General features: G+C 38.4%; 1 protein-coding gene and 1 long non-coding RNA gene across 2 annotated transcripts in view; one reads left to right on the top strand and one right to left on the bottom strand.

Moving 5' to 3' along the window:
* Positions 1-12,201, top strand: part of fbn2b (fibrillin 2b) — a 64,882-nt gene that overhangs the window by 16,917 nt on the left and 35,764 nt on the right. Inside the window, exons 7-13 of the mRNA XM_043223082.1 lie at positions 291-488; positions 2,575-2,700; positions 5,838-5,963; positions 9,302-9,454; positions 11,240-11,449; positions 11,525-11,665; positions 11,849-11,968. Coding sequence (XP_043079017.1) covers positions 291-488; positions 2,575-2,700; positions 5,838-5,963; positions 9,302-9,454; positions 11,240-11,449; positions 11,525-11,665; positions 11,849-11,968 — 1,074 coding nt within the window. The remainder of the gene's footprint in view (positions 1-290; positions 489-2,574; positions 2,701-5,837; positions 5,964-9,301; positions 9,455-11,239; positions 11,450-11,524; positions 11,666-11,848; positions 11,969-12,201) is intronic.
* The window catches only part of LOC122327636, a 49,482-nt gene that overhangs the window by 23,442 nt on the left and 13,839 nt on the right, over positions 1-12,201 (bottom strand). Inside the window, exon 5 of the long non-coding RNA XR_006247702.1 lies at positions 258-480. This is a non-coding gene — a long non-coding RNA (uncharacterized LOC122327636). The remainder of the gene's footprint in view (positions 1-257; positions 481-12,201) is intronic.

The raw sequence follows: 12,201 nt of genomic DNA, 5'->3' as shown, positions 1-12,201 counted from the left end.
ACAAATGGAATATATTTGCATTTTTATATCAATATTCAGTATCCTATTTAAATCAATGTGATAACTGTGTTAGTTTAAAAGTATTCTACAAGTAATCCAAAAGTAGTCTGATTATATTACCTAAAATGTGTAATGCATTGGATTACATTACTAAATACAATTAAGTTAATAAACTTTGCAATCAGTTTATCAGTTTTTAATCTACTTAGCTCTGGTTGTAGCAATGTCCACCATATTATATTAATGTGCGTACTGACCTCTCTTATACTCTTCGTTCCTCCCATAATCAGACTATCGGACCGGGCCATGCTTCACACAAGTCAACAACCAGATGTGCCAAGGTCAGCTGAGCGGCATCGTGTGCACCAAGACGTTGTGTTGTGCCACCATCGGCCGAGCGTGGGGTCACCCATGCGAGATGTGCCCTGCCCAACCCCACCCTTGCCGAAGAGGCTTCATCCCCAACATCCGCACCGGTGCCTGCCAAGGTAAGAATGAGTCTGAACAAACAACTCTTTCCTTCTCAGCGTCTGGTGAATTCTTGCCCTAATGACCAGCCTAACGCGGATACTAAGAGGTCATGGCCTGTTTAGAGTAATCCATACCACTCCAGTCCCTGTCCATTTCCACACTGTGTCTCTTAGTAGAGTCAAATATTTAGATGACTTTCATTGGGAGTGCTTTAAATGGGATTACATAATGGCTTATTACGTTTATTTGTAATTATGGGCGTATTATTTGGACTTCTTGTTTGACTTTCAGGGACACAGATGGACATGATTTAATTCTGTTCTCAAGGCCTGTTACACATTATAAACTTATTCGATTAGGTCATGAACATTCAGTAGATGAGGTTACCATGATTAACACTGGTTTGGAGAGGCTTTTTTTCCGTCAGCTACAGTTTTTCATTTACAGTAGGGGCAGGAACAACTTTTTTGACGGGAATTGCGTATTATTTTGCGGGATCCGGTATATTTATGTCATTGCAATCAGTTCTCAGTTGTTTTGCCTTGATGCTGTAGATTCTGCAAAATGTTTTAGAAACTATTTAACAGGTTTAAATTTCGTTAACAACAATAAACTTGATTCTTCAGCAGCGCAGATGAAAATAACCAGCTTTTACATTCCAGTTGCTTCGCCCTCAGAGATATTTTGCGAGCCAAAATAGCAAATGCCACCCTGATTTCACACATCGTCTCAAGGGCGACCCCTCCCTAACTTAAGATATTCTTTTCCTCCCTTCAATATACAACATAAGAGACAGCTCCAAGTCTGGCCTGGATTTGCCCAAAGACAGAGTGCTTTTGCAAAAGTCTGTCTGGCCCAAGTACAAAGCACACACATGTGCACATTCGGGCGGGAGGATTTGCGTACCGCGCAGCGAGCTTTCCTGAGTCTTTTTGTGTTTGACGGCATTTAATGGAAGAAGATATTTTGGGGCTATATTAGTAGACAGAGCCAATGATTTGGTGCTCATTGGACACAGGTTGAAGGTCTGCGGATGTGAGTATCAACGTGAAGAGACAGATAAATGCAGTGCGAGCCAGATATGTAAGCGCTGTCCAATCCAGACAATTCCGAAAAACTATAGTCGTGTTATGAAGTCAGTAAAATGCCCAGACTGTGAGCTAACAAAGACGTTACACGTGTTTAACCCTCTCATTGATATAAAGTGACCTACAAGAGATCTTTGAGCCTATTATGAGTTTCAATTTAAGAGCTTTGTGGCAAATTTACTAAACAGGGCGAATTAGCGCTAGAGCGCAATTCCATAAAAGTGCAGATGTTAGGGGAAATTTACTGACAATGCTCACACTAAAAGGTCACAAACGCAACATTTATTTCCCATAATGACCAGCGTTGTCTACCAAGAGCTGCGCAAATTACCACCTGCTTTAAGACAGCTTTTTTTGGAATGTTAAATAATGGCGCAAATAAGTGCAAATGTTAAAAAAACGCATTGCGTGATTCATTTTAATACTCTTGATATTCACTTCACCACTCTTTTCGGCGCTAATTCATCACTGCGCATCTTTCGTAAATGCTTTCGTAAAATTGACCTTTAAAAGAAGAACATAGATTACGTATAGAATTTTTAATCCCTTTAAGTGTCTGCAAAATGACAAAACTTAAATGTAAATTAAATACTATTTGGTTTGTGAAGTAGTATGCAATATAAACACTTCTCGGTGGTGTCATTACATTATACCAGTTTTTGGATTGATTTCTGTGTCATAACTCCTTCCTTACGTAAACGGCATAATTAAATTTGAAATATTGATATATTATGTGGATAATTGCTTACCTTTCTTTGCAGTAAGATCAAATAAAATGAAATGTTAGAGCTATAAAACTTGGTTGATATTGCTCTCAGCATTGTAAAAACTCAATTTTAAATTAAATTGAATGTGTATGTTCAAGTTGAGTGCATTGGATTTATGGAGTATTTTCATAAGTGCAATACGATCTGGTTGTTTACTTCGTTTTTGCAAAAGTACTGTTTATGAGAAACCATTTGGTTTGGTTTTGTTCTGACTGTGTTTGCCTACTTTCTTCTGTTCGTTTGATTAGACGTGGATGAGTGTCAGGCCATCCCAGGACTGTGCGCCGGAGGAAACTGCATTAACACAGTGGGCTCCTATGAGTGCAAATGTCCCGCGGGTCACCGGCAAAGTGAGACCAACCAGAAGTGCGAAGGTACGTCACTTACTGCACGACGTCCAAACCACACAAAAGCTGTCAGAAAGCAGCACGAGAATGATCTCAGTCCTAATCGTCACCCGTAACTGGAAAAAAGCGTTGAGTCACACACTTGGCGTCTTCTTCAACATTGTAAGCTTTCCGAGTATTTCAGATGCATGAAATGTTGACGCCAGATCTCAGAATTTATCTGCTTGACCGTTTTCCTCTTTGGGTCCAACTTTAACATTAGACAGTGCTGTTTGGGTGGAATTTAAACAATGCTGAGTGAAAACAAACAGGCGTTTTGTAAAGTGGGGGTCTGTGGTCCTTGGATCCCAGCCTGCCCTTTAGGGGGATTGAGATAAAACCTAAATAGAGAGATAAAGAGAGATAGTGGATCACAGCTATTATTTACCAGATGGGTGAGGTTATTTCTTATCTACCACGGCATTATATTTCAATTTAGTGTGTTGTTTTGGCATAACAATGCTTGTGAAAAATGCAAGTGAATTAACAATAGTGTAGTGGGCAGTATTAACAAATAAAGTAAAACAATAGGTGTAAAAAAAAAAATCCATATTTATTATATAAATATATTATATTTTAAGTCTATATATTTTAACACTATATTCCTATATAGATTATATTTACTAGTTTTTTTTAATTAGCACCACAACTTTATTTCAGTTCATAACCAATGCAACATTTCTTATTTAAGTAGATTTTTCATCTAATATTTATCATTTTATTTCAGCTAAAATGAAATAGATATTTTATTTATTGGAATGTTATTCTCTCATTTTCTTTTTAACTACATTTTGCTTGATTTATTTATAAAATAAATTCTGTAAATATTCTACGCTACGGTTTCATTAAAATGTGATTTTTACGACAGCTTGCGCCTTGCTTTTCCAGGCAGTATTTTCACGAGAAGAGTCCCACCTGAAGTAAATGACATTACTCAGAGGTTGTTTTTATCATGGCTCCATTAACTTGATGGGAGCTTGATTTATGTTTCATTCGAGTATCCACTTTGTCTTAGATGTTTGTCATAAAATTCCTGCGTAGGAATACTAATGAGTTGTTGACATACCTGAAGAGTACAGCTCTGTACAAATTCAGACGCACGTTTATTTTCTCATAGACGCATCTGGGAAGCAAGAAATGCAAAAAGTTAAGTATGTAAACCAATAGGATTGGACATACTTCCAGTAAGCCAGACGGAGGGAATCCCAACCCTTGAGGTTATTAGTTTAACTCCAAATCACATTTTGACTCTGAATGACAAGGCCATGACTAAAATGAAGGTTTAGAGAAGAAGCAGACCTCTGTCTGCAGGCTTCACCCAAGAGCAAAACGTCTGTAAATTACTCGAGTGATCACTAAAACACTCTGAACTATGAGTCTGAATGGCTGGAGTTCGCTGAAAAAGTGCTGCTCCGTTTTCTTTGAAGCCGTGTGGAGGGTGGAAAAAAACCCAGGTGGTAGTTCTGTGGAGCGTTTAATTACAAGACAATGGAGCTGTGGAAAAAGTCTTGCCTTGGGCGAGGAGGTACAGCATGAGGCGTACCTCACACTGCTTATGGGGCACTTTCTGACGCTCAAGAGGTGGTGAGGAGACTTTCAGAAGCCAGGAGGCCATTTCAGAGAGACCGGCTTTTCAGCAGGACTTTGGGTTTAGCAGAACGTCTTACATTTGGTGATAAGGGTTCTTGATTTGTCATGAGTTCCTGAGATGAGAAGCCATAGAAGTCAAAAAAGAAAGTTTTTGTGATATCATAAAGTTCATTATAGGTTCTTATGATAAACAGGTTCTTACAACGTCTTAAGTTCTGTAGCATTGAAGAAAACTTCAAAACGTTCTTGCAAGGCCATTAAACTTAAACTAAGTTAAAGTAAAAAGGGTCTTTTAAGGTTAAGCCTTGTCGTATAAATGTTTTTATATCCTTATATCATAAAATGGTTCTTTTAAAAAGGCTTGTCTAAGTTCTTATGATGTCATTAAAGGACCCTTTAAGTGCTTAAACTTTACTTTAAATTGATAAGAAATTGAAGTTCTTGAACATCACATAAGGTTCTCCTGTGAATTGTGAAGTTATAAAGGTTCTTCTAAGTGCAATGTCATGGAAAGACCATTAGAAGAACTTAAAAGGTTGTAAGAGAAGAACCTATTTAAGTTCTTCAGTCGTGAGAACCTTTTCACATTTTCTTGTAAGGCTCTTTAATGGCTTTATAAGAAATGGAAAAGTGAGAAAATGAGAACTTTATGATATTATAAGAAACTGAAATACTTCAATTGGGTTTTTTGTAGTGTATGTAAATGTGTATTTATTTTTTTAACATGGTTTTTAGACTTCAATGACCTTTAGAAGACGTTTTGTCGTAGAAGAACCTTTTTATGACGTCACGAGAAAACATTCTTTTTGATGTTTTTATAAAAACTTAGTCTCTTCTGTCAACATTATATGAATGTTTGAAATTCTTATGAACGTTAAAAGTCTTAGTCTATTATATTTTGCTAGTCAAGAAGCCGAATAATGGGGTACAGTTTAATAACCATCGCATTTTAAATGCTCTTTTTGTACCCCGCCCTTCATCATTTTCATCACGTTTCTCTTGATTTAAACACAACCGCTTGATGAGAGAAAGAACTGCCCCTGCAGTGCCCAAAAACCCAAAGAAGTGTTCTCCTCCTAACATACGAGGACGCAAACACACAGAGTAAAGTCTAGTGCCGCTTCTTGGGCTCCGCCGACGAGCGTGTTTGTTTTGCCGAGGTTTTTTTTTATGACTTCAGCAGGGCCTTTTTCGGCTGCCGTGGGACACCGTGACTCCCGGTTTCCACACACACATCAAACACGTAATCGCTCGTCATGCTCTTCCCACATCCCGCCTCAATCTCATGCGACAAACCCGACACACTGCGTCCGCGTATAATTTGACTAAATTGCACGTGTGTATAAATATAAGAGCGACGTGCAATAAAAACCAAGAAATCTCTTTACCATCTGTCGAGTTTCGCTTCGAGTCCGCGGCCGAAGAAGCCAAAATCAGTTTGAAAGCACAAATGTGAATACGACGAGAGTAGCAGCTCAGACGTTTGTCCAAAAAAGAAAAATATCTGTTACATGTATCGTTGCTTTGTATTTTAGATATCGACGAATGCGCAGCCATATCCGGGGTGTGCGACGGCGGGGAATGTACCAACACCGCCGGAAGCTACGTGTGCACCTGTCCGCGGGGGTACATCACCAGCTCAGACGGCTCCAGATGCGTCGGTGAGACTCTTTCATCCACACACAAACACACATGGGCGCCCACGGATGATCTCACGACCTTACACTCCTGGGCCGCATCTGAGCCGTGCATCATGTTGCTTGTGTGACTCACGGGATGAACCGTTTCAAGCCCGGGCAAGTGTACCTTCATCTCCAAACAGGACAGAACCGTTGTAAAATAAACCTGGAGGAGTTAGCGACGTGTTTTTTTCAGGTCAAATGTGTCATTTCTGCACTGCTAGAGGCACCAAATGGAATTTTTTGGACGTGAAACAATTTGTTCTGGTGCAGCTAATTTATATTTCAAATGGTTTCTTATTTTGAGATCTTAACAGGATTTGCTTGTTATGCGTAAACACGCGAATTTTTGAAAACAATTCTATCGCTAGCAAACTTAAAATAGTAATTTTAGCTAAAAAGTTCTTCTCCTTAAATGAATCATTGTATGCATCAATATATGAACTGGAAACCTTTTTACGTTTTGAAGAATTAACATCTCCAAGTAGTTATTCCTTCGATATTTATAATTCGGTAACGTTTTGCAAAAATTATTAATTAAATATATACATTAAAGTTCAGTCCGTTTTAGCAAAATATGGCTAAAATGATCATATTAACTTAGAATCTTTTTATAATTTGAATTGGTTCCTTGTTTTGAGAACTTAACTGACATTTTTTTTCTGTTTTAAAAAAGTCATAAGAATTTAATTAATAGAACTTAAAATGTAACACTTGAGAATTTAATTAGAAGAAATGATAAATGTTCTCTAGTATTGGGCTGTAAATGGCTTTTAGAAACTTGGTGGTGTTTGTGAAGCAGCTGTCGTGAACCACAGCCAGGTGTTGCTCGGTTCAGTGCATATCAGAACAACACTGACACGAAAAAATCCAATTTTGCTGAAGGACATGTTTGTGTTATGAACTGATTAAAAAAAACTGTGTGGTCTGACATCCCTTGGATAGAAGAGGTCATTCTCACGCTCATCTTACAATGGTTGTTTTGCAAAAAAAAAAAAAGTTTATTTGTACGAAACATATTCATGCACTTCACAAATAATTAACTTGGAAATTTGTTTGGCTTTTTACATACAAATAAATCTCTGAGCAAATAAAAATATATGTGGAGTAAAAGATGTATTAATGGACGTCATGTTGTTTTCAATAAGAAAACTCATTTCTGCATAAATTGGCATTACGCATAATGTTTGTTAAACCAATTGTTGCTTCAAAAATAATTTACTCGGAGATTTATTTGGTTGATTTAATAAATGCGACAATTTACAAACTAATAAAACTTTGTACAAAATTGGTCAGGTAAAAGATGCCATATTCATGCTTACAATTGTTGTCGTTTTCAATAAAATCCAATTTTGTTTTTGTAAGCTTTAATCAAAACATTTTGGGAAACACAGATGAAATTTCTTCATAAATTGGCATTAGGAAAACTGTTTGTAAAACCAATTGTGGTTTCACAAATCATCTACATGGAAACGTATTTGGTTTATAATAACGAATGCAACAATTTTCGCACACATGTAAATCATTCAGGTAAAATGTTCTTCCAATAAGAATCTGCTCTGGGAAACAGATGTCTTTGTAAATTAGCATTTTCGGTTTTCCAAATATCTGGATGATTTCACGAATGCAACAATTCACGGTTTTTCTTTTGATGCACTGGCAAATGCGAATGTGTTTAATTGCGATACTGTTGCACATTGCCTTTAAAAGCGCAATCCAAACGGACTAGTCTTTCTTTACTTTGAGACTTCGGGTGAGAGAGTTTGTTGGTTTCTTTTGGAGAACAAGTCTCGCTCGGTCTCATCCGGTCTCGGGGGATCAGTCGCCAAAGGACAACGGTGAAAACAGAGTCACATGGATGCTATTTCCTCCTGCTAACATTCCAGTACAGTGAGGCAGAGGCACTGTTGACTCTGGCGTCTCCTCTGCCTTTTCTCTTCGCTGTCCGTTTCGCTCCCACTCCTTTCTCTTTTTATACGGTCTTGAGTTTCTCACTCCCGCCACCGCATATGTCTTTCGTAACCCGGTGATCTGTCGGGTCCCCGGGTGCAAATAAAGAAACGTGAGATATCGGCCCTAGATGACGCGCTGACATGGCCTTCGTTTGTTCCCAGAAACCTGTGTGGAATTACGGCAAACGTTGACTGTACATATGGATCCCCGCCGTGGTGGAGAATGCGGGCAGCCCTCATGTTTTTCTACATGTTCTACATTTAAGACTCTAGGAAGCCAAAATGGTTTTGGGAGCATGATGTCATGGGAGAATGTTTGAAGGTTGACGTGAAATCAAAATTGACTTTCGTAATTGCCCACAATTCATTTTATTCCAAAGGCGAAGCATGCTATTAGTAACCAACAACAAGCTATTTAGACCTTGTTTGAGGCCAGAAACCAAAGGTGGCGCAAAAGTCTGTGGCGTCTTTGCGTTGGTGCGCTGCATTTTGCAAAACCAGGCCGTGGGGAATCATTTGGCCTGACGCTAATCAGCGTTAATGCGCCGCGGGGCCCCAATGCGAACACGAAAAATCCCTCTTTGAGGCTCGAGAGAAGGTCTGGTTCCAATTGAAGCCAGTTTCCCATCACCATGCTTGTGAAACCCACCGTGCCCCCCTCAGGTCGGGTCGATCCCAAGAGGCTATCGTTCGGGAGTGTGCGCCTGCGACCTCCAGACGAAGGGTTTCTTATGCCCGACGTAATTGGCTGAGATTGCTCCACATGGACTTGATTTATGGCAGAGTGCTGGCTCATTAGCCGAGTTAATCGACTCTCACCCCCCCTCCCCTTTTACATGGTTCGTTCATGCTAATGTCGCAGTGTACGCACCCTATCGCAACCAGCCCCCCCTCGTTGACCTTGACTTGAGCGAAACGTCCCATCGCAAGCCTGTACGTTTTCAGTCCTCCAGTGGCTTTCTCAGGCTCCCACTTCATAAATTAACTTCCTGCTAGGGGACCGTGTAAAAGGGCATGCACAGACCTGACTGTACATGCGACGAGAACATTCGTGGAGTTAATAAATTGGTATAAATGTCACCACTTTTGGCAATTCGAGTCAAAAAGGGGAGTTAAAATAATAGTTGATGTAATACTCTATGCACTTGTCGACCATGTAGAGTACAAATTTTTGATATTTTGTCATTAATAATTAGAGACTCTCCCTTCGCAAGGTAATTAAAGCTGCAACAGTTCAGTGCATTGAGTATCCAAGATTACGATTTTTAAAGTGCACCTATTATTTTTGAACATACTACAAAGTGCATAAGAACGCAAACGATGCGAAAACAGTAGCATTTCTGATATCTCTATTGTCCTCTCTCACAGATCATCGCGTCGGTACGTGTTTCTCGACTTTAGCGAATGGCCGCTGTGCGAGCGAACTGTCTGGTCAGTACACGAAGATGCAGTGCTGCTGTGACACGGGCCGCTGCTGGGCCCTCGGACACATCCCAGAGATGTGCCCCGTCAGAGGATCGGGTGAGTGGGCTAATGCTAATCACCAGTGTTCAATCACCAAGTCAACCATAACTGTTACTTCTGCTAATGCTACAAATATGAACGTTGACAGTCACTGTCAGTTTTTAGTCAGTGACTATTAGCTTCGAAGTCTATGTGCTAGCATTTTACTAAAAGATATTTCATGTAAATTCACCTTTGAAATTAACTTAATAAGCTTTTTGGGGGCTATAATCCATCTCTGTACGTTTTGAGGCTAACGTATGTATGCTAGCATACTTTAAAAATATATATATTTAGTTTATATGCACATTTATGTGCTTTTTACAACTTTTTAGAGCTTTTATGAAGTTTATAGGTCCGTGTCTGTTAGCATCTGTATGTTAGCATACATAACAATTAGCACAAATACACATTTTAAAATAGGTTTTTAAAACCTAGTCCACATCTATTAGCTTTGAGGCTAACCTTTGTATAAATATACTTAGAACTTTTAGTCAATGTCTGTTAGCGGCTAACATCTGTATGCTAATATAACATATACATTCAAAATGAGCTTTTTAGGTTTGTAGAGCTTTTTGAAGCTTTTGGTTTTGAAAACGACAGCAAGTATTACTGTATTAAATGGATTTTTTTTTGGTATTTTAATGTATTTAATGTATTTTAAAGCACATTATGAGCCTGTCATAATACGCTGAAATGAGTGTTGACTCTCCTCGTACTGTATTACAATAAAAACACAATTTCAAAGGAGGAATTTCTTTAGATATGCAAGCGTTTGACCTTTATGTAGCATCCTTTGAAGAATCGCTCCAGACATGCTGTACCTCACCACAAAATCACGATAAATACATGTCAGGTCAGCAAAGCGATCGTCCCTCGGGATAATAAAACACTCTCTTTCATTCCCACATCTTCACACCCTTGTGTTTTACGCTCTTCCCTCCTCTTTGACACAGCCGTGTGTCTTCCACAGGAATGCATGAGCCGAGTGGCTGCCAATTCCTCGCTTTTTCTGCTTTCTTTAAATGCTCAGGCAAAGCTAGTTTTGTTCATTATTCCTGTGTTTTTTTTTCATATGCAATTTATAAGTAGAGTTTGATTTATTTTATCTATATTTAATGAAATATTTTTTATATAAAATGTGTATATGTATATGTATATATGTGTGTATATATATATATATATATATATATATATATATATATATTTTTTTAAATTTATTATTATTTTAAATATATTATAAGCAATTTATAAGTAGAGTTTATATTAGAGTATATTATCTATATTTAATTAAATATTTTTTTTTTGTATAAAATGTATATATATATATATATATATATATATATATATATATATATATATATATATAATTTTTTTTAATTATTATTTTAAATATATTTTGTTTAACGTTTATTTCAATTGATTTTAATCTGTGTGTATGTACACAGGTGAAACTATAAAAATGTAATCGCATATATTTAATATATTATAAATTATACATGTTTAGTTAATAATGATATGTATACATAACATATTATTTTAGCGCATGTACAAAAAACTATGTATAATAAAATGATATAAAATATATAAATAAAATGTATTTATATGGTAACATGCAGAGACTTGCAAAAGAAAAATACACACAATATATGTTATATATATTAAGATATTTTATAAAAATATTTTATAGTTATTAAAAAGTTTGAAGTAGGAATATACATAGGAATGAATGTAATTTGCTACTTATAAATATAAAATTATAGGAACTGCTATAGTGTAAAAGCATCTATTGTTAATTTGCAGATGAATACCGGCGACTCTGCATCCAGAGGCTGCCGTTTGCCACCGGTAACGGTGGCGGCGGCATCATCCACGACGGCAACGGCGGCCTGAACATCGGCAGCTACGGCAAAGGCCCCTCGCATAACGGAAACGGCGGCGGCTACATCTACGGTGGCGAGCACACCATCATAAACGGCAACGGAGGCAACGGCGGCCCAAAGATTCAGATCAGTGAGTGAAAGCGGTCGGCTTCAGCTAACCCGTCCGAAGCTAAGAGCTCAACGGTGACTTCCTGTCTGTGCTCAGGTCAGCTGAACGAGACGACCATCGACGTGTGCAAGCACTTCACCAACCTGTGCCTGAACGGCCGCTGCATCCCCACGCCCACCAGCTACCGCTGCGAATGCAACATGGGATACCGGCAGGACGTGCGCGGCGAGTGCATCGGTAAACCCGTGCATTCAGCTTTCACATAAGAACAGTGGCGTCGTCTGAAATGTCCTCTGCTGCCATCTGTAGGCGGTTGGCTCGACTTCCACAGGCCCCAGGGTTATGAGCAGCTGATGTTTTAATGCATACTGTCGATCGTTGGCGTTAATGGTCTCGCATGCATCTGATTTCTGCCCTCAGACGTGGACGAGTGTGTCAGCAACCCGTGTGTGAACGGAGACTGTGTCAACACGCAAGGATCGTATCACTGCAAATGTCACGAGGGATACCAGGGAACTCCCACCAAACAGGCCTGCATTGGTTTGTGGCACGATATAATTCTGTTCTATGCAATAAACCTTTTTGTGTTTTCTCAGTTAGAACGCATTTAATGCTGACGTTGTTCCATTTAGAATTTTTTAGGCCTAAAAAAATATAAAGCAGAAAATATAATTATGTAATTTTCTAGTGTTCTGCCCCATATCTACGATATTATTTAATTTATATTATTATTAATTTTTTAGTTTCTCACTTAGAATACGAAAAACATACAT

Source organism: Puntigrus tetrazona, chromosome 22 (genome assembly GCF_018831695.1).
Source record: "Puntigrus tetrazona isolate hp1 chromosome 22, ASM1883169v1, whole genome shotgun sequence".
Taxonomy (NCBI): domain Eukaryota; kingdom Metazoa; phylum Chordata; class Actinopteri; order Cypriniformes; family Cyprinidae; genus Puntigrus; species Puntigrus tetrazona.
Note: the sequence above shows the minus strand (reverse complement) of the source record. Positions and strands in the feature narration are given on the sequence as shown.